Source organism: Scyliorhinus torazame, chromosome 16, assembly GCF_047496885.1.
Source record: "Scyliorhinus torazame isolate Kashiwa2021f chromosome 16, sScyTor2.1, whole genome shotgun sequence".
Taxonomy (NCBI): Eukaryota; Metazoa; Chordata; class Chondrichthyes; order Carcharhiniformes; family Scyliorhinidae; genus Scyliorhinus; species Scyliorhinus torazame.
The window spans coordinates 169,188,560-169,211,957 of NC_092722.1; the positions used below are offsets into that span (position 1 = coordinate 169,188,560).

Genomic DNA, 23,398 nt, shown 5'->3' on the forward strand with positions numbered 1-23,398 from the left:
TTGACCACTCTTTGCATGTAGAAGTGTTTTCTGACTTAATTCATGAAAGGCCAGTGACCTATTTTTAGGTTGTAGAAACATCAAAATTAAGAGCAGGAGTAGGCCATTTGGCCTTTCGAGTCTACTTTGCCATTCAAAATGATCATGGCTGGTCCTCTATCTCAATACCATATTCCCACTTACTCCCATACTCCTTGATGCCATTAAAATCTAAAAAATGATACTCCCATGCTCTTGATGCCATTAAAATCTAAAAAATGATCTATATCTTGAATACAAACCGTGACTTGGCCTCCACAGTGTCTGTGGGAGAGAATTCCATGAGTTCACTACCTTTTTAGTGAAGAATTTTTCCTCATCTCAGTCCTAAGTGGTCGACCCCCCCATCCTTAGACTATGTTCTAGATTCTCCAACCAGGGAAAACATCCTCCCTGCATCTAGGATGTCCATCCCTGTTATAATTTTATAGGTTTCAATCCAATCTCCTTCTAAATTCTCGTGAATGCAGGCCCAGTCAAACCAATTTCTCCTCATAGTTAGTCCCACCAACCCCGGTATCAGCCTATTAAACCTCCGCTGCACTCCCTCAATGGCAATAATATCCTTTCTTAGGGAGGGGGAGCGAGACTAAAACTGCATGCAATACTCCAGGTGTGGTCTACTACTGAACTCATATCCTCTTGCAATGAAGGCCAACAAACTATTTGCCTTACTAATTACTTGCTGCAGCTGCCTTTCATTGTCTGGTGTACAAGGACACCAGATCCCTTTGGCCATCCACACTTCCCAATATATCACCATTCAAATAATACTCGGTTCTGTTTTCAGACCGAAGTGTATAACTTCACGTTAGCCACGTTGTACTGCAGTTGCCGTGTGTTTGTCCAGTCACTCAACTTGTCTAAATTACCTTGAAGCCTCCTTCCATCCTCCTCATAACTCTCAATTCCGCCCAGTTTTGTGTCATCAGCAAACTTGAAAATATTATATTTGATTCCCTTATTCAGTTCATTTATGTCTATATCATCAACATCTGGGGCCCAAGCACTGAACCATGTGATATCCCACTACTGTCTGCCACTCAGGAAAAGACCCATTTATTCCCACTCTGTTTCCTGTCTGTCACCAATTCACGATCTATGCCAATGCATTACCTCCCTATTCCATGTGTTTTAGTTCTGCCCACTAACTGCTATGAGGAGCTTTATCAAAAGCCTTCTGAAAATCTAAATACACCATATCCACTGGTTCTATTCTACTAGTTACATCCTTAAAACACTCTAGATTTTTTAAAGCATGATTTGCCTTTCAAAAACCTATGCTAGCTTTTTCCAATCTCATTAATGCTTCCAATGTTCTGTTATCATGGCCGGGATTCTCCCCTACCCGGCGGGGCGGGGGAATACGGCGTAATGGAGTGGCGGGAACCACTCTGACATCGCGCCGCCCCAAAGGTGCGGAATTCTCCGCACCTTTAGGGGCAAGCCCTCACCTTGAGGGGCTAGGCCCGCGCCAAAGTGATTTCCGCCCCGCCGGCTGGCGGGAAAGGCCTTTGGCACCACGCCAGCCGGCGCCGAAAGGACTTCGCCGGGCGACGCATGCGCGGGAGCGTCAGCGGACGCTCACGGCATCCCCGCGCATGCGCAGTGGAGGGGGTCTCTTCCGCCTCCGCCATAGTGGAGACCATGGCGAAGGCGGAAGAAAAAGAGTGCCCCCATGGCACAGGCCCGCCCGCTGATCAGTGGGCCCCGATCGCGACCAGGCAACCGTGGGGGTATGTTTCTTATCTCCATCCATACAGATTCCACATCATGATTTTCCGAGCCAATATCCTACTTTACTATGCTTAACACTGCTATCTGATCTCCTTTCCCTTTTTGTCTGTCCTTTAAATAATGAATACCCTGAATGTTTGGTTCCCGTCCTTAGTAAGCCTGCAGCCATGTCCCTGCAACTGCAACTATATCAGAATAACCGTTTATATCTTTTGCGCTGTTCATTCACTTTTTGCAAATGCTGCATGCATTAAGCCACACAATCTTTAGATTTATCTTGCTAACCTTGTTTGTTATCTTAGCTTGGTGTTTCATTGTGGTCCCATTTGTTTTTTTGCCTTGTTTCTTCTACCTTCTACTCTTGCTTCTTACATTTCTATATTTTGTTTCTAACCTTATTTCTGCTCCTTTGCCTCCCATTTCAGGTTCCCACCCCCTGCCGTTCTAGTTTAAATTCTCCCCAACAGCACTAGCAAATACCCCACCTAGGACATTGTTCCATGTCCTTCCCAGATATGACCCGTCCTGCTCGTACTGGTCCCACCTTCCCCAGAACCGGTCCCAATGTTCCAGGAATCTGAATCCCTCCCTCCGCGATATCCTTGACCCTGGCACTAAGAAGACAATACAGCAATACAGCGTCCTTGCGTCTCTTTCGATGCTACCGAAGTGCCTGTCTGTTCCACTTACTATTGAATCGCATTTCACTCTAGCTGTGTTCCTCTTCCTTCCCTCTTGTGCAACAAAGCTATCCATGGTGCAATGGATTTGTGTCGAGTCTACACGTTCTCCCCGAGTCTGCGTGGGTTTCCTCCGGGGGCTCCGGTTTCCCCCCACAAGTTCCGAAAGACATGCTGTTAGATAATTTGGACATTCTGAATTCTCCCTCTGTGTACCCGAACAGGCGCTGGAATGTGGCGACTAGGGTTTTTTCACAGTAACTTCATTGCAGTATTAATGTAAGCCTACTTGTGACAATAAAAATTATTCTTATTAATGGACTTGGCTTCCGCTATTATGCCCTGAGAAACTATTCCCCCCCAACGGTACCTAAAACAATATATCTGTTAGGGAGTGGGACAGCCACAGGTGTCTCCTGATGCCTTCCTCTCAGCCTTGTAGTCAGCCATCCCATTTCTGCATTTTCAGTCTTTACCTGCGGTGTGACCACCTCACTGAATGTGCTGTACACTGTGGATGCTCCCCAGTGAGTCCACCCACCTCTCCTGCACTAAAATGCAGTTAGCCAGGAGCTGCAATTGGACACACTTCCTGCACACATGATTGCAAGGACACTGGAAGTGTCTGTGATCTCCCACATAACGCAGGAGGAGCCCATCATGGGTATGAACTCTGCTGCCATGACCTCCCTTTAGATTAAGCTTGTTAGTTATTCCCCTTAAAGAATACTCAGTGTATTGTGGACCTTATTTCATTCTGGACACTCCAGCTACAATGCAAAGACCATCCTATAGTATTTGGAGACCTTCCTTTAAGCCTTAACTGCAGCCATGTCCCTGTAACTGCAACTATATCAAAATGCTAGTTTTGTTACCTTATTATATTGACCCACACATTCGCACTTAGATCCAAGTACAGGTATTTGTTCAAAGTATATACACTTTTCTAATTTACAGCAATTTGTAGACAACAACCAATGAACTTACTGTTTTCCTGTAATGTCACTCTTCGTTTTTTTCAAGAAGAACTGCCACCTAGCCCTATATTTCCCAAGCAGCAGAAATAGTTGCTCTATATCCACCCTATCATCACTGCTTAATCATTCCTACAATATTGTTGGGTAGAGAGTTTGAGGTTATTGACCCAATAATAATGATGATGAGTAGGAATAATGATGTATATGTTTGAGAATTGGTTTGGAGGTGATTGTGAATTTGTTGCCCTTTTGCGAGTAGATGTTGAGGGACACTGGTTTGGAAGATGATGGCAAAGACACCTTGGCATGTTACTACAGTGTATTCTGTGGACAGTGCATGCTGCATATTTTTGATGTGAGATTTGAAGACATAGAACAAGAGAGAGAAAACTAGGACTAGTTATGGATTCATAAAGTAATGAACTGTTACTGACACAATAGATCAACTAACTGTTTTGTGTTTTAACTTCAGTACTCTAGTGAAATATATTGCATATTCATTTGAGGCAGAAAACTAGTGACGACATATAAATTTCATTATTAACATTGAGAACAACAAAAAAAATAGATGAATAACAAACTGAATAAAGCTCTCAAAAACAGTTTGATCTCCATAATTACTTTTTCACGTAGTTATAAAAAGTCATTTTACCCTCTTGTTCAATCCTAAAGCAGTAACTGAAGACTGAGTAATAGCATTTTTAGAAGTAAAAGCACGATTCATCATGCGGAAATTCAATCTATAAATTGTTTGGTGCAGATCTCCAGCAGGAACTATTTTAGTCTTCCAAAATAATAATTAGTATCACATCTAATCATAATGGAAACACAACATGCGATCAATAGTAAATGTAATTTTTGTCAATTACTTTCAATATGTTTTGAAGCAAATTTACTATAATGCATACGTTGAAGGAAATGAAATAGCTTTCTACATGTCCACACTGTTTCATTATTCACTATATTAAATGATCATATCTCAGTTAACAAAATGGATAGACAACTTTTGAGACAGATTTTCCTGTGTTACGACATGCTGACTGATTTTTTAATGTCTAATTCTCTCTTAAAGCTGCTGTCTGTTTCGGGTGCTTTACTCACTTAAATATAACATTTGCATTTCGGGTTTCTCTTGTTGCTGTTCACTTCAGATGTTTCAAAACAGGTGACCCATGTGTTTCACCTGAACATTGACTTCAAAAATTAACTGTTGAATAGCACAGTTCCTTCTAGCTTACTTTTGTTTTCTGTTAGTAAATGGAAAGGAAAGTGTGACATTATTTTTGTAACTACAGAAGGAATTTGTTATTGACTTCCAATTTTTGTCAGAACTTATGAATATAATGAAAGCTGTTCTTTTATCTAGCTTGTGATGAATGGACAGTTCTTCCAAAACCCAACTTGCATCGTGATCTCAATAGGTTTGGACACTCAGCAGTTGTAAGCAATGGGTGAGTCCATCACTGCCTCCTTTTAATAACTGCCTCTGCTTGTCGGTTTTGACATCCAATTTATCTTGGTGGTCAACAAAAAACTATTTCTTTATTATTCTATTATCTTTCCTGGCATTTGTCAAAAACACCATTGAAATTCTAGCAGTTGGCAAAATGAAATATGCAAAAACATCTATGGAACACATTAATTTCAGAACAAAAATCTGCAGACAATCATTTTATACATCATTCAGATGTCTTTATATGAAAGTTATGTTTTCCTGACCCTTGTAAGAATGTATTTTCTGCACAATGTGGGATTCAGTGCTTGTGCTCTGGGTGCAAGGATATCGGGGAATTTGTTCCCAGATTTTTAGCACTGCCAATGCTGAAGCGTAGAACTTAAACATAATTCCCCATTCCCTGTTCAGGATGTTTCTGATACTTCACTCAGTTTATGCATTCAAGTAGGAGGTGCGATGTGAGGAAAGATTCACATATCTGTGTTATATTACTCTGTATGTTAGTGCTATCCTGTTTTACTACCTGACTCTAACTTGGCATATGCAATCATTTTGTATATTTAAGAGTAACCTACTTTTTCTTCCTTCTTTCAGGACTATGTATGTGTTTGGTGGTTTCTCCAGTAAACTTTTGAATGATGTCCTTGTATACAAACCTCCAAACTGTGAGGCCTTCAGTGAAGATGTTTGCTTAAATGCTGGTCCAGGTATTAGATGCTTGTGGCAAAAGCATCACTGTGCTCCATGGGAACTAGGCCAGAGCAATAGTAGTTTCCATGAGGTGAAATGTCCCCTCAAAACCAGTAAGTACTGATAATACATGGATATCTGCTGAAACTAGAATTTCTCAATTCTTAAGTAGCCCTTACAATGAATCAGAACTTGCAAATAATTTAGGGAATAGCAGGAGCATGTAATGTAGATTAATTTATAATATTTGTTTTGTCCTTTTCACCTGAATGAATAGCATTGCTAGCTTTAATTTTGAAATGTTTGTTAACTGGATACGCCAAATAATATTATTATTCAAATGAAATATAAAACAAATGCTGGATTTTGTGTATATTTCAAGTAGTCTGGATTTGTGATAGCATTGTACAATGTGGTGCACTGGAATATGAGTCATTAAGTTAGCAGCGGTTGAAAGCTTTAAAGAAAACTTATTGGTACTCTAAATATTCTGAAGGCCTTGAATGATGGTCATGAAAGCCCAGTATCTCCAACTACTCTTTGATGCATGATAATTTATCCTACCAATTATTTTACACATGAACAAAAATTGACATTGCGCTGAGAGTCAACTAACTTAAAACAAATCAGAATTTTTCTTCATTTTCTCTTTTTCCGATGTTTTGCTCCAAGTTCTCCATTCTCCCCACCCAGCAAGTGCTGAACCTCAGAATTGTTAGAGTACAGAAGGAGACTATTGAGCCCATCGTGCTTTCGCCAGCTCTCTGGAGGAACAATTTACATCTTGCCACTCCTTGCCTTCTCCCCTTCACATTATTCCTTTTCAGATAACAATCCAATTCCCTCTTAAATGCCTTGATTGAACCTACCTCCACCACACTGTCAGACAGTGCATTCCAGTAGCCACTGGCTGCATGAAAAAGCTTTTCCTCATGTCGCCATTGCTTCTTTTGCCAATTACTTAAAATTGATATCATCTTGTTCTCAATCCTTCCACCAATGGGAACATTTTTTCCTCTTTTCCCTCTCTAATCTTTTCCAGATTCCTTATGATTTTGAATACCTCTTAACCTCTTCAAGGAAAACAGTTCTAACTTCTCCAACTGAAGTTTCCTCATTATTGGGACTATCCTCAGGAATCTTTTCTGCACTTTCTGTAATGTTCTCATGTCTTGATAAAGTGCGGGGGGCAAAACTCGTCCTGTTGGGAATAACTCACCTCCTGACTTTCCAAAGCTTGTCCATCACCTGCAAGGCACAAATCAGGAGTGTGATGAAATATTCTCCAGTTGTAACACTTAAGATGCTTAACACCATCCAGAACAAAGCAGCCCACTTGATTGGCACCCTATCCACAAACTTTGACTCCTACCACTGATGCACAGTGGCAGCAGTGTGTACCAGCTACAAAGTGCATTGCAGGAACACACTAAGACTCCTTCGATGGCACCTTTCAATTACAGGATCGTTACTATCTAGATGGACAAGAGCAGAAGACACATGGGAACACCCAGCAACTGGAAGTTCCCCTCTAAGTCACATCACTATTTTGACATGGAAATTTATTGCCATTCCTTCACTGTTGCTAAAATGCTATAAAAGCAACACGTAATTTGTGATCTTACATTTTATGTATAGTTGCCCATCTCATAACAGCAACAGAGACAATAATTAGAACAACTTGCTTTTATACAACATCTTTAAGATAGTAAAATGTTCCAAGGCGTTTTAGAGGTTTTTTTATCAAACACAGTGTGACACCAAGCCATGTAAAAAAATATTGGGGCAAATTAGCCAAAGCTTATTCAATGAGGTAGGTATAACAAATATTTTTAAAGGGGGGAGAGGCATATAATTTAAGAGGGGGAATTCCAGCCCACAGGGCCAGGCAGCAGAAGACTCAGGACACTATAGCGAAGACATAATCCTGAAATATCCTTTTTAAGTAAGTTGCTTTGGGGATTTTAGCAGCAACACAGAAAGATGGTTCCTAATTGAGATGATTACCAAGCAAACCTATTAAATGGTACAAGTTGCATGATAATTAGCATAGTTGTTTGCTTTTTCACACAAGTTTTACTGTTTTCAGTTTCAGCAGTGAGAACCCTCTGTTCATTCAGATTTGCAATGGGTTTAATAATAGTTTTCAAGATTAAAAGATGAAATGGCAGACCATGGGCAAGAATTATGTAATGAATTATGGAAGAATTAGAAAGCATAATTTAGTTTTTCAGATTCTTTCAGCATCTAGTTTGATGTGTCTACTTTCCTGACAAATGTGCACGATTTAAAAAAATCATTAGCTTGTGACAAAGTACACATGATTTAAATTTAATCTAGTATATCTCATAATTTCTAAATATTGATTTACTTTTGCAAATTTCTAATCACTGATAAATACTTTTAAATTATATGTATGGTTCTAATTCTTTATTGGAAAAAATATTTTTAGCACCAATTTGCAAGTTTTGTGCTGTCCAGGATTTAGTTTTAATTAATCCACAAGCCTTGAACAATAAAAATAGGGAATGAAAATCAGCTATGTAAGAGAGGGGAAAATGACTTCAGGGAAGTTCTAAAAGCTATTAAGCCTGATGTGGTCTTCTGAATTAGATGTCTACTTCAGTTGAATTGTCGTGTAACAAAGTGAAATCCGTACCACTGCAGAGGTGATTTCTGCATATGTCAAAGAACTAGCTTTAAGGTACAGTTTAAGAAGTTTAGGTAACATCATAGGAAATACTTTGATTTGAGATGGATTTCTGATTTGATCTTTTGAGTTGTCTTCTAAATTATTTTCGAAATGTAATTCTTCCTCCCTGCCCTCAGACCTTTTTTTTTTGACAAACAATTTTCTTGAGGTATTTTTTGGCATTGTAAACAGTTACAGATTACAGAAATATGCAAACATCAACAGAAAACCAACATTTCAACCCAACCATAATGCACATACCCGCTCCTCTCCCACCTACACTCCCTGCCTGTTTATCCCTCCTACTCTACCCTAATCCCCCCCCACCTGCTGACCCTCACTCTCCCGCGAAGAAGCCGATGAATGGTTGCCACCTTCGAGCGAACCCAAATGCGGATTCCCTCAAGGCGAACTTGATTTTTTCCATACCCAGAAAACTTGACATGTCCGAAAGCCATAGTCCGGTCTTCGGGGGTTTTGAGTCTCTCCATGCCAGCAGTATTCGCCGCCGGGCTATTAGGGAAGCAAAGGCCAGAACATCGGCCTCTTTCTCCCCCTGGACTCCCGGGTCCACCGAAACCCCGAAAATTGCCACCTCTGGACTCATCACCACCCTTGTTCTCAGCACCCGGGACATGACATCCGCAAATCCCTCCCAGTATCCCCTAAGCTTAGGACATGCCCAAAACATGTGGACGTAGTTCGCTGGTCCTCCCGCGCACCTAGCGCACTTATCCTCTACCCCAAAGAATTTGCTCATCCGAGCCACCGTCATGTGAACCCGGTGAATGACCTTAAACTGAATCAGGCCGAGCCTGGCACACGTTGCGGTTGAGTTTACCCTACTCAGGGCTTCCACCCATACCCCATCCTCCATCTCCCCGCCGAGTTCCTCCTCCCATTTGAGTTTCCGCTCCTCCGTCTGGGACTCTTCCCCCTTCATGAGCACCTTGTAAATATCCGAGACTCTACACTCTCCTCCTTCTCCTCCAGTGACTATTCTGTCCTGAATCCCTATTGGCGGGAGGCGTGGGAAGGATGGGACTTGTCTGCGTACAAAGTCCCGCACCTGTAAGTACCTAAAGTCATTTCCTCTTTCCAGTCCAGCTTTCTCCTCCAAATCCCTCAAACTCGCAAAGTTCCCCTCCAGGAACATATCGCCCACCCTCCTCACCCCCGGCCGCCGCCATGCTCGAAACCCTCCATCCATGTTCCCGGGGGCGAATCGATGGTTATCACAAATTGGAACCCAGACCGATGCCCCCACCTCCCCTGCATGCTTTCTCCACTGGCCCCAAATCTGCAGGGCCGCCCCCACTACCGGGCTGGTGGAGTACCTGGCCGGCGCAAGCGGTAGGGGAGCCGTGACCAGAGCTGCCAAACTGGTGCCCCTGCACGAAGCCGCCTCCACCCGCTCCCAGATTGACCGCGTACCCACCATCCACTTCCTTATCATGGCTATGTTAGCCGCCCAGTAGTAGTTGATCAGGCTCGGCAATGCCAGTCCCCCCTCACTGCGGCTCCTTTCAAGCATCGCCTTCCTTACCCGCGGGGATTTTCCCGCCCAGACAAAGCTCATGATGATTTTGCCAGTCCTTTTGAAGAAGGATCGTGGGATAAAGATCAGGAGGCACTGGAAGATGAACAGGAATCTAGGGAGGATTGTCATCTTTACCGTCTGCACCCTCCCCGCAAGTGACAGTGGGAGTACATCCCAACTCCGAAACTCCCTTTTCATTTGTACCATCACTCTAGTCAAATTTAACTTATGTAACCTGCCCCAGTCTCGTGCCACCTGTATCCCCAAGTACTGGGCAGCACGGTAGCATTGTGGATAGCGCAATTGCTTCACAGCTCCATGGTTCCAGGTTCGATTCCGGCTTGGGTCATTGTCTGTGCGGAGTCTGCACGTCCTCCCCGTGTCTGCGTGGGTTTCCTCCGGGTGCTCCGGTTTCCTCCCACAGTCCAAAGATGTGCGGGTTAGGTGAATTGGCCAATGATAAATTGCCCTTAATGTCCAAATTGCCCTTGGTGTTGGGTGGAGGTGTTGAGTTTGGGTATGGTGCTCTTTCCAAGAGCCGGTGCAGACTCAAAGGGCCGAATGGCCTCCTTCTGCACTGTAAATTCAATGATAATCTATGATTAATCTAGGACAAAGGTTCGGCACAACATCGTGGGCCGAAGGGCCTGTTCTGTGCTGTATGTTCTATGTTCTATGTACCGAAAACTTTCCTGCACCAGCCTAAATGGCAGCTCCTTCAGTCTATTCTCCTGGCCCCTTGCCTGCACTACGAACATCTCACACTTGGCCATATTTAATTTGTACCCTGAGAATCGGCCGAACTTCCTCAATGTTTCCAGTATATTTTCCATCCTGGCCAGTGGGTCCGACACGTACAGGAGCAGGTCATCCACATAGAGAGAGACCCTGTGCTCCACCGCCCCCGCCCCCCCCCCCCCCCCCCACCCCCCACCCCCCTAGTCATTCCCTTCCACCCCTTTGCAGCTCTCAGCGCAATCGCCAACAGTTCTATGGCCAGCGCAAACAGCAACGTGGAGAATGGGCATCCCTGTCTGGTCCCGCGATGTAGCCTGAAATAACCTGACATTATCCTGGTCGTCCTTACGCTAGCTTTTGGGGCCTGGTACAATAGTCTGACCCAATTAACCAGTCCCTCCCCGAACCCGAACCGTCCGAGTACCTCCCACAAATAGCCCCACTCCACCCGTGGAAGGCCTTCTCAGCGTCCATTGCCACCACCACCTCCTTGCCCGTCAGGGGCATCATGATCACATTAAGCAATCTTCTCAAGTTAGCTGTCAGCTGCCTGCCTTTCACAAACCCTGTCTGATCGTCCCCAATCACCTCCGGTACGCAGTCCTCCATTCTAATCGCCAGGAGCTTGGCATCTACATTGATCAGGGAGATGGGCCTGTATGACCCGCAGGATTCCGGGTATTTGTCCCGCTTCAATATCAGCGAGATGGTGGCCTGCGACATCGGCAGCGGCAAGGTCCCTCTGTCCCTCGCCTCATTAAAAAACCTAGTCAGGCCCTGTCCCACTATTTCTGAGAACTTCTTGTAAAACTCTACTGGGTATCCATCCGGCCCCGGGGCTTTCCCCGACTGCATGGCGTTTAGGCACCCCAGTCCCTCCTCCGCTCTAATTGGGGCCCGCAGCCCGTCCACTAGTCCCCCGTCTACTTTTGGGAAGGTTAGTCCGTCCAGGAACCGTTTCATCTCCTCCGGGGGTTCTGAAGTGTAGAGCTTACTATATAAGTCCTGAAACACCTTATTCAGTCCTGACGGGTCCTCCACTCTGCTCCCTTCCCCATCCACCACCCTACTTATTTCCCTGGCCGCCTCCCTCTTCCTGAGTTGCTGCGCTAGCAATTTGCTGGCCTTCTCCCCATGCTCATACACCACACCCCTTGCCTTCCTAAGTTGTTCCACGGCTCTACGCGTGCTTAGTACTCCCAGTTCCGCCTGCAGTCTCCATCTCTCCCTGAGTAGGTCCTCCCCCGGGGACCCCGCATGCTCCTCGTCTATCCGGTGAATCTCCTTCACCAATCTCTCTGTTTCTGCTCTGTCCGTCCTATCCCTGTGAGCCCGAATTGAGATCAACTCCCCCCTCACTACTGCGTTCAGTGCCTCCCACAGGGTCGCTGCTGAAACCTCCCCGTATCGTTCACCTGCAAGTAATTTTGCATACACTTCCGCAGTCTCTCACATATCCCCTCCTCCGACAGCAATCCTACGTCTAATCTCCATTGCGGGCGTTGGTACTTTGCCCCACCGACCTGCAGGTCCACCCAATGTGGGGCATGGTCCGAGATAGCGATTGCCGAGTCTTCCGTATTCTTTACCTCCCGCACACAGTCCCTGCTCAAGATAAAGAAATCAATCCTAGAGTATACTTTATGAACATGTGAGTAGAACGAGTAGCCCCTTCCCGTCGGCTGTCCGGCTCTCCGTGGGTCCACTGCCCCCATTTGCTCCATGAACCCTTTCAGCTCCCTTGCCATTGCTGGGAGCCTACCCATTCTGGGACATGACCGGTCTAGCACCAGGTCGAGGACCGTATTAAAGTCCCCCCACCCATCATCAACTTGCGTGAGCCTAGGTCTGGGATCTTCCGCAGCACTCTTTTAATAAAGTCAGGTTCGTCCCAGTTCGGAGCATATGTTCACCACCACCACTCTCCTCCCCTCCAGCTTGCCCCTTACCATAAGGAATCTGGCCCCACCGTCTGCGATTGCGCCCTCCACCTCAAATTGAACCCGCCTAGTGATCATAATTGCTACCCCCCTGGACTTAGAATCCAAGCCCGAGTGGAAGACCTGGCTGATCCAGCCCTTCCTTAGCCTAGTCTGGTCCGACACTTTCAAATGTGTCGCCTGCAACATAATTAGTCCGCCTTTAGAGCCCGCAAGTGTGCAAACACACATGTCCTTTTAACTGGCCCATTTAGTCCTCTGACATTCCAGGTGGTCAGCTTGGTTGGGCGGCACACTGCCCCTCCCCCCCCCCCCGCCGGTCAGCCATAACCTTTCTTGGGCCCGCCTCCAGCCCATGCGCCGCGCCGCTCTTGGCTCGCCTCTTGGCCGCCGCCACCCCCGACCTCCTCTCTATTACCTACTTCAGACCCCTCTAACGTCAGCAGAATAACTTCCCCCCTACCCCCCTAGCAACATCTCCCGATAGCCCCACCCCTGCCATCTACTGGCTGTATTCCCCCCCCCCCCACCCACCTGACTCCCTTGACTAGCCAATCTGCTAGCCCGGTGACTCACCCCTCCGGCGCCCACTTGTCTCACTCCCATTGTTTTCCCGGCTTCATTTCCCACTCATCAACACATCATCCCCCACTCCGACCCACTGGAGCAGCCTCACTAAAATGGGAAAGATCAAACAAGCTGGAAACATCAAACAGCACGGCGAGGCTGCTCCAGGTGCAATACAGTTCCAGCTGTGTACACAGAAAAGTGTTAACCCACGTCCCTTTCTGAGCATTAATACAATAACAACACAGTAACCCCGTACCCATACATCACCCACCCAATACCAAACATAAAAACCATAGACATAAAAAACGAAAACCTTCAACCAACATCTTTAATCCCCATTGCTGACCGGCCACCCTTATGTTACAATGAAGGCTCCAGCACCCCCAGAGAACACGATAAAAGGCACCCACCGCAGCAGAAAAACGAGAAAAGCAACAAAAAAGGAAAAGAACATACGAGAGGGGATTCCCCCCCCCCCCCCCCCCCCCCCACACCCCCGTAGGCAAAAGCTGCCCCAAAAATACAACACATGGCAGTAAACAGTCAACCGATAGTCCAGGCACAGTAGTAGTCCCTTTTTTCGCCTGTACTCTGTGTGCCCCCTCCAGCTCCGGCAGTCGCGGAAAGGCTTCCGCCCCCATCAGCTGCATCAACAGGTCAGCCACAAACGTTGTGGCATTGGCTCCCTCAGCCCCATCCTGGAGGCCGATGATCCTCAGAATCTGTCTGCGGGCTCTATTTTCCAGCTCCTCCACTCTGTCCAGCAGTCTTCTCTGTCTCTCCTTCAACTCATCGACTTTTAGCGCAGCCATCGTCTGCGCGTCCGCCTGCTCCTCCACCGCCTCTCCCAGCTCCTTAACTTTTTCGTCCTGGGCATCCAATCTCTGGTTCAACTGATCCACTGCCTTCTGAAGTGGGTCCAAGTTATCCCGCTTCAACGACTCAAAACTGCTCTTTATCACCTGCAGCATGTTTTCCAGCTCTTGTTGGATCGCCAGGTCCGAGGTCCGTAGGTCCGCCATCTTTACTCCTGGGTCAGCTTCCCCTGCACCTTGCCTTTGTCTCTTCCTCTCCCGTTTTCGCTGCTTTCTGCTCTCCCGCGGTTCCATGCAGCTTTGCCCGTTCCTCAGCACCTCTGTGGCCATCTTTCCAGCACAGTCCCGCTAAACCGGGGAACCAGGTCCTCAAATCAGAGCATCCCTGCTCGGTGCCCTGGCCTGCAAACTCCTGAACTTGGTTCAGCGAGTCCACACCATGTCATCCTCACAGGCGACGGCCTCACCTGATGAGAACTTCCAGGCTGAAATTGATGACATCATCACGCGTGTTCGACGGAATGGGCACACTCCCATACCAATACAAAATCCTGCTCAAACCAAACGCCACCCCTGTGATGCACGCACCACGTCGGGTGCCGGCACCCCTCAAGGACTTCCTCAAGCAGCAGTTACAGGACCTCCAGGACCAGGGCATCATATCAAAGGTCACAGAACCCACGGACTGGGTCAGCTCCATGGTCTGCGTCAAGAAGTCGTCGGGGGAGCTTCGAATCTGCATCGACCCCAAGGATTTAAACCGCAACATCATGAGGAAACATTACCCGATACCAAAACGAGAGGAGTTGACCAGTGAGATGGCTCATGCCAAACTCTTTACGAAGCTGGATGCCTCCATGGGGTTCTGGCAAATACAGCTGGATGCATCCAGTCGCAAGCTGTGCACATTCAATACCCCGTTCGGTCGCTACTGCTACAACCGGATGCCTTTTGGCATCATCTCTGCCGCAGAGGTATTTCACCGCATCATGGAACAGGTGATGGAGAGTATCGAAAGGGTGTGCGTGGATGTTGACGATGTCATAATCTGGTCCACAACTCCTCAAGAACACATCGATCGCTTCAAGCAGGTATTCCACAGAATCCATGAGCATGGCCTCCGACTCAACAGAGCCAAGTCCTCATTCGGTCAATCAGAAATCAAATTCCTTGGTGACCACATCTCGCAGCAAGGCATGCGGCCAGATGCTGACAAGGTCTCGGCGATCAACGCCATGGAGACCCCAGAGGACAAAGAAGGCGGTCCTCCACTTTCTAGGGATGGTCAACTTCCTCGGGAAGTTCATTCCCAACATGGCGGCACACACCACAGCCCTCCGCCACCTCGTCAAAAAGTTGACGGAATTCCAGTGGCTGCCCGTTCATGAGAACGCATGGCGTGAGCTGAGGGCAAAACATACCACAGCCCCGGTTCTGCCGTTTTCGACCCTACCGAAGAGACCAAAATATCCACTGACTCGAGCCAGGACGGTATTGGGGCGATGCTCCTCCAACGGGATGACTCCTCCTCATGGGCCCCAGTTGCGTATGCCGCCAAAGCCATGAGGCCCACTGAGCAACGGTCCGCTCAGATCGAGAAGGAATGCCTGGGCCTCCTAACGGGAATCGACAAATTTCACGACTGTGTGTATGGCCTCCCAAAACTTACGGTTGAGACGGACCACAGGCCACAGGCCTCGGTTACAACTAATCCTTCTCAAGCTACGCCGCTATGACTTTGAACTTGTCTACACGCAGGCAAAGAACTCATTGTTGCAGATGCCCTTTCCAAGTCTATCACCACATCGTGTGAACAAACTGACTTTGTCTGCCAAATCGATGCGCAGGTGCAATTGTGTGGCTCCAACCTTCCGGCCACTGATGAGAGGGTCATCCAAATTCGTGAGGAAACGGCCAAGGATCCTCTGCTACAGCGTGTGATGCAGCACCTCACGAATGGCTGGTACAAGGGACAGTGTCCCCAGTTTTACAACGTCAAGGACGACCTGACGGTGGTGGACGACATTCTCATAAGTTCGATAGGATTGTGATTCCGCAGAGCATGCGAGCTATGGTGCTCGGCCAACTCCATGCGGGTCACCTGGGGGTCGAGAAATGTTGACGCAGAGCTCGAGAGGCAGTCTGTTGACCGGGCATCAGCCAGGACGTTGCCGACACGGTCCTCAACTGCCCCACATGTCAGAAATTCAGCCAGCTGAACCAAAAGAAACTCTGCAGCAACATGAGATAGTGACCTCCCCATGGTCCAAAGTCGGTGTCGACCTTTTCCACGGCAAGGGGTGTGACTATGTCCTCCTGGTCAACTGCTTCTCCAATTATCCTGAAGTGGTGAAACTGTCCGACCTCACGTCGAAGGCGGTGATTAAAGCATGCAAAGAAACGTTTGCCAGGCATGGTATACCGCTCACGGTGATGAGTGGCAACGGTCCCTGTTTTTACAGCCAGGAATGGTCTGATTTTGCCCGCCGATACAACTTTTGTCACGTAACCTCCAGCCCCCATTACCCGCAGTCAAACGGGAAGGCCGAAAAAGGGGTCCATATCGTCAAGAGATTACTATGGAAGGCTGCAGACTCAGGCTCCGACTTCAACCTGGCGCTGCTGGCATACAGAGCATCCCCGCTGTCCACTGGGCTGTCTCCTGCGCAGATGCTCATGAATCGCACTCTGCGAACCACGGTTCCAGCCATCCATGTTCCAGACCTTGACCACCTCAGATCATACAAACGATGCAGCAGTCTTGGGCCCAACAGAAATCAGCATACGACACTCATGCCACAGATCTCCTCGAGCTGGTCCCAACTGATCGTGTTCGTGTGCTGTGGTGGTCAAGCAAGTGGCCCCGAGATCTTTCCTCATCCGCATGGCTGATGGCTCCTTCCTACGACGCAACAGACGGGCGATGCGCAAAGTTCCACGCCCGCCACCTAACCATGATGTCCCACCTCACACAATGCTTCCTCCGGACGTGCCCTACCACGAGGCCACCGATCTACCAGCAATCCTGCCGACCTCTGCGACCACTGCATTGGCGGCGGTCCCGCCTATCCAAGTGCAGGCGGCCCCTGATCCACCCTTGAGGCGGTCAACCAGAATTTGTCGCCCGCCGCAGAAACTAAACTTATAGACTGGACTTTTGCACAACTGTGTTACCTTATCGTTTTGACCTCTGTAAATATCATTGTTACCGTTTCATCTGCCCTATATCTGCACTAGCGACACCTTCCTGTGTACATAAGGTCATTTTAGCACATTCTGTATATAGTCACACACATATATACATCCACACGCACATGCACCTTAATATTTATTATCTCAACACACACAATACAGAACAAAAAAAAAAGGGGCAGATGTCATAATATACATCTATGTATACAATGGAGTGGAGACAGCCAGTGATTGACACACAGGATGACCAGTAAGCACACAGAACAGAGCAGCCAATCACCAGACAGGACACGACCACGATAAAGCCAGAGGGCACCAGTTTTCCCGCTCTCTTGGGACCTAGCCTCTGAGACAGTCAGAGTTAATGAGCTGGCCAGTGCAAACACCATGTGGTAGCTAGTAAGTCTGGTTAGGCTAGTATCAGGTCTCCAGTCAAGTCAGCATAGTGTCAACCCACAGTTGAACATGTTTCATAGTTTAGACGTTAAATAAAATCGTGTTGCATCTTATCAAGTGTTGGAGGTCTGTCTCTCGCTGCACTGCATCAAGTGCAGTCCACATCGACCCAGCCTACCCAACACATCAGCACCTTGGGAGAATGCGGAAAACCTAAGGGAGGGGGAGGCTGGGGGATTTGAGGACCCCGGGGTGGAAGCCATAACTGATTGTTGGTCTTTCACCCACTCCAATTCCTTAGAGATACCACATCATGGATGGGATCGTAGACTCCACGGCAGCTGCTCTGGAGTGTTGATGGCAGTCTAGGCGCCGGAGAAGGCGTTTACGCATGTACACCTAATGTCGACGCAGGCACGAGCCAGCAGCCGATGTACAGGGGCCCACAGCACACTCTGAGGACCTTGCTGCACATCAGGCCGGAGTGGTGGACCCAAAGTGGGAGGCCAGTTATGGCCCTAGATGTGCATGCGTTGTTGGTTGTTTGAGAATATGTCGGACAACATTGCCACAGGAGGCTCCGCCTCAAAAAGGGATGGTGCGGCATCTGTGCCATGCCCTTACGAACTTGGCAACTTAGGGAGGAGGAGGATATCCACTCCCGGTAGCCGTGAAAGACAACCGGTTCATTTCAGGGCCCGAGCGGGAACCTACAACCCACAAGTGAATCCGTGAAGTCACATGCCCTGCATGCCTGGGCATCAGACTATATAAACTAGACCAAGCCCATCAAGATTCATGGGCAGCAGGATTCTTTTCCATCACGGGGATGCTCCAAGTCCAGGGGGTAAATGATCATAACAGGAGTGGAACCCCTTCATTAAAAGGAAGGGGTTCCACTCCCTGAATCTTCAACACGAGGGTGCATGCTTCCCAGGGAGAGTGCACGACAGCTACATCCTGGGACACTTGGAAATCTCCAGCATCTTCGAGGACTACCCCAGGTTGACGGGTTGTCTCTTGGGGGAAAAGGTGACTCTGTGGCTGTTCCTCTGACCCCTTTGGGGGAACATGGTGTCCCATCTTGACTCCAACACATCTAGCAGCCTGGCCAGGTTGGCATCTCCAAAACGTGGAGCAGGCCTCCGTGGTGCCATGGCTGTGTGCTGCCTGGAGTGAGTTCAGAGGGAGCGGCCGGGTCCAGGCTATTTAGCTGGCGGGACACCATTTCCGCCTTGAAGCCCATGGGGGATCATTTCTGTTTACCTATTCAGGTAGATTTTCAAGATCCTTTGACGTTGTATGAATAATGGAAGGAAATTGTTTCGCTGGGCTGTTCAACATTATTCCCTTAACCAACCCGAACAAACCAGATTAGCTGATCATCCAATTTCTGAGACTTTATTGAGAGACAGTGGTTATCACATTTACCTATACAAGTCACTGCATTTCAGAAATAATTCATTGTGTGATGCACTGAGATGTATCAATGTGATCAGCTTCTATAAAAGTGCATGCAGTTTTAAAAAAATTAGTACCATTTTTCTATTCGCAGAGCAAACTAGAAATGTCATCTCGGTGTTTAGCAGTGAACCCAATATCAAAGCATTTTTAATTTGATGGAGACTCAATGAACGTCCTTAAAAAGTACTTCAAAAGCCTTCCTGAGTCAAATGGGAAACATATCTTTACTTCTTCAGCTAGGTAGGCAGAATGGTTTAACTAGAGGAATGAAAAGAATCTGTGAGGAATACTGGACTGTGTTCTGCAAAATGTGCATAACCGTCTCGGTTAAGTACTTCACATTTGGTCCCTATGCATGGACAGAATGTTTGACGACAAATGAAGTAGATATGGGGATACATGAGGTAGCACTGGAGGAGCTCCCGTTCTTACACTTGATCATCAGATTTGATATTTTTTCTACTTGTGTGGATGAGAGAAGAGACTGCAGCTAAGATGGACAAACTGGCAACAAAACCATGATACAGGGCACCATTTAAGTTTAAGTTAGAGTTGAAAGGAATGTACTGATAGTTTTGGGTCATGTAGTTTGGGAATAGATATTCTCTGCAGCCAAGAATGAGTTGTGTTGCCTGCCTGATGCCAAGTACCTCTCCTTGAGGTTGGAGAGGAACTTGGAATGGGAGGGGAAGGATCCAGTTGTTTTGATCCACATCGGTGCAAACAACATAGGTAGGATTATGGAAGAGATTCTGTTGTGGGAATATGAGCAGTTAGGGACTAAAAATAAAAGCAGAACCACAAAGGTTTGGATTACTACCTGAGCCACGAGAAATTTGTCATAGGGCAAATAAGATCACAGAGTTGAATGGATGGGCTCAAAGATTGGTGTGGGAGAAATGGGTTTTAATTCATGAAGTACTGACACCAGTGCTGGGGAAATAGGAATGGTCTTCACTTGAACCGTACTGGGGCCATTGTTCTGGTTAATTGTCTAACTCGAACTGTAGAGAGGACTTTACATTCATAGTGGGGAAGAGGGTTCATGTGAGGGAAGATTTGTAAAGTTAACGAAAAGACAAGCATTTGTGTAGGGTAGTAATGTAGGGTAATGATAACCACAATGTGACAGGGTGGGACAGGGAGTACAAATATAAGACTGCACCAGCAGATTTGTTCAGAGTAGGGAAAATAGTAAAAAGACCAAATTAATGGCTGTTTATCTGAATGCACGTCGCATTCCTAACTAGGTGGATGAACTGACAGCATAAATAGAAATAAATGGTTATGATACGATAACCATTGCATATATATTGTTGCAAAGTGGTCAAAGCTGGATACTGATTTTTCAAGGGTATTTGAAATTTCAAAAGTATATGAAGAAAGGAAGGGAGGTAGGATGGCTCTGTTAGTAAAGAACGAGATCAGTATGGTCACAAGAAATTATCTTCGCTCGGATGATAAAGTCATAGAATTAGTTTGGGTGGAGATAGCAAGGGAAATAAATCACTGGGGGGAATAGTTTATGAGCCTCAATAGTAGCTACACTGCAGGGCAATGTCATGTGAATGTCCCTTTAAGAAAAGTGTGCTTTATCAAATGGCTGCAGTGATGTCATTGTGTGGTGGAGCTGAAAGCTCTTTTTGGCTCTGTGTTTAGTTTTGCTTTCAGTTGGAGAGCTGTATTCAAAGCAAGTAGGTGTGTATTGATCTCTCTCTGCAATCTAAAGAATGTCTCCAGATCACTTGATGATTTCAAAGTTATACCTGTTTCTGTAAGGAATGCAAACTTACTGTCTTTGTTCAAAAGAGCTTTTTTGACTTATGGATATTGTTTGGAAAGTTATTAAGGGTTATCTATAGAGTACTGTATCTTTTTGGGGGGTTATCAGTGTTGGTAGTTGGTAAGATGTTTACTGTGGGTTTATAAAATGTTAACTGGATTCAGAGAATAAACATTATTTTTGTTTAAAAATATGTTTAGTTCTCTGTTGCATCATACCTGTAAAGTGGATCCTTGTGCTCCCCATAACCAAAATCTATTAAAAGTTGTGGGTCAGGTGAACTCCATAATATACTTTGGTGTTCTCTGAACCCTGGCCCATAATAACAGTGTATACTTCAAGAAATAATGGGGGCTTGTAAGAAAGGTACTCAAATAATTGTGGGCAATTTTAATCTTCCTGTGAATTGGACAAACCAAATTGGTAAAGGTAGCCGTAAGGATAGTATGTATTTGGAATAATTTAATTTAATATATATTGTGAAACCAACTAGGGTCAGCTATTTTAGACCTGGTAATGTGTAATGAAGCAAGAATAACTAATGGTCTCATAATAAAGGATCCTTTAGGGAAGAATGATCCTAACGTGCTGGAATTTCATATTTGGTTTGAAGGTGAGAATTTTGCATCTGAAACTAGTGTCTCAAACAATTATGAAGGCGGTTGGCTACAATGGAGGGGGGAAGTAAGTTAAAAGGTAAGGCAGTAGATAAAGAGTGGCAAACAAGAAAGCATATATAGATGTTGTACATAAAAAAGGAAGGACAATGAGAAGGATCACAAATTGTAGCTAAGGAAGTTAAAGATTTTATCAAATTTAACAAAGGGCATGCAATGCTGCTCCGAAGATTAGCAGTAGGCTAAAAGATTGGGAAAGTTTTGGAAACCAGCAAAGGATTACTTAAAAGGAGGAAAAAGGAGGAAGAAACTAACAAGAAATATAAAAACAGACAGTAAGAGCTTTGCAAGTATATAAAAAGGAAGAGAGTAGCTCAATTAAATATTAGTCCCTTCGAGGACGAGACTGGGTAATTAATAATGGGAAACAAGGAATGGCAGAGACATTGAACAAGCATTTTGTATCTGTTTTCATGGTAGAAGACACAAAAAGTATCCCCAAGATTGTTGAAAACCAGCAGGCATAAGTGGGAAAGGAGCTTAAAACAATCACAGTCATTAGATAAAAAAGTACTTGGAAAGCTAATGGGACTAAAGGCTGACAAGTCCTCAGGATTTGATGACCTGCATCCGAGGATCTTAAAGGAAATAGCTGCAGAGATAGGAGACGCATTTGTTGTTATCTTCCATGATTCCCTAATATTTGGAAAAGCCCAGTGGATTGGAAAACCACAAATATGCTGCCTCTATTCAGGAAAGGATGGGGACTGAAAACAGAAAACTATAGGCTAGTGAGGCTAACATTTTGTCATCAGGAAAATGCTGGAATCTGTTAGTATGGAAGTAGCAGGACAGTTAGAAAATCATGGTACAATCTAGCAGAGTCAACATGATTTTATGAAAGGAAAATCATGTTTGATAAAGGGGAGCCAGTGGATGTGGTATATTTGGAGATCATGGAATCCATTAATTCCATGCAATCAGGGAAGGCACTGGGACCGGACTGGTTCCTGTAGACTTTTACAAAATTATTGCGGCAGCACTGGCCCCACACCTGCGGGAGGTGCTCAATGACTCGCTGTCGAAGGGGCCCCTGCCGCCCATGTTGGTACAAGCCTCGATTTAATTGATTCCTGAGAAAGACAAAGACCCGACGGAGTCTGAGTCATACAGATCCATCTCACTCATGAACACTGACCCCAAATTCCTGGTGAAAGCTCTGGTAAGGCGATTGGAGCGTTGCTTCTCAGAGGTAATCGTGGGAGATCAGACCGGCTTTGTCAAGGGAAGACAGCTGAAAACGAACATCAGACGCCTGCTGAACTTGGTCATGACCCCACCCAGGGAGGAGACACCAGAAGTGATCATCTCCCTGGACGCAGAGAAGGCAGTCGACCAGGTAGAATGGAAGTACTTCATAGAGGTACTGGAACAGTTCGGGTTTGGGCCAGTGTTCACCTAATGGGTGAAACTGCTGTACAGCGCTCCCATGGCGAGCGTACAGATGAACACCACCAACTCTGACTATTTCCAGCTATACAGAGGCATGAGGCAGGGATACCCGCTGTCCCCGCTGCTAATTGCTCTGGCAATTGAACCACTGGTCACCACTGTTAGATTAGTGAAGGAGTAAGGCATTCAGAGGGGAGGCAGGGAGCATACTATATGCAGATGACCTGCTCCTCTATGTCTCGAACCCCTTAACCAGCATGGGTAAGATTATGGAACTCCTAAGTGTGTTTGGAGACTTCTTGGGATACAAACTAAACCTGAGCAAGAGTGAAATCTTCCGCGTGAACCCCCAGGGGTTCAGGTACATGGGGATCCAAATAGCCCACAACTAGGTGCGGCCCTCAAGTGGAACCTGTCCAGCCAGTGGAGGAGGTGAAAGAGTGCACACAGTAAAAATGAGCAGAAAGAGTGCACATAATAAAAATGAATGTGCTGCAAAGCTTCCTCTTCATATTCAGATCGCTCTTGATCTTTATCCCCAAATCTTTTTACACCAGGGGGTACAAGCTAATTATAGCTTTCGTGTTGTCTGAAAAGAACTCCAACATCCTTAAAATCGT

At 46.2% G+C, this 23,398-nt stretch overlaps 1 protein-coding gene across 2 annotated transcripts in view; it reads left to right on the forward strand.

Annotated features, from left to right (window-relative positions):
* The window catches only part of atrnl1b (attractin-like 1b), a 1,392,850-nt gene that overhangs the window by 343,819 nt on the left and 1,025,633 nt on the right, over positions 1-23,398 (forward strand). For both annotated transcript variants that reach the window (XM_072479459.1, XM_072479460.1), the window contains exons 11-12: positions 4,800-4,884; positions 5,484-5,692. In XM_072479459.1, coding sequence (XP_072335560.1) covers positions 4,800-4,884; positions 5,484-5,692 — 294 coding nt within the window. The remainder of the gene's footprint in view (positions 1-4,799; positions 4,885-5,483; positions 5,693-23,398) is intronic.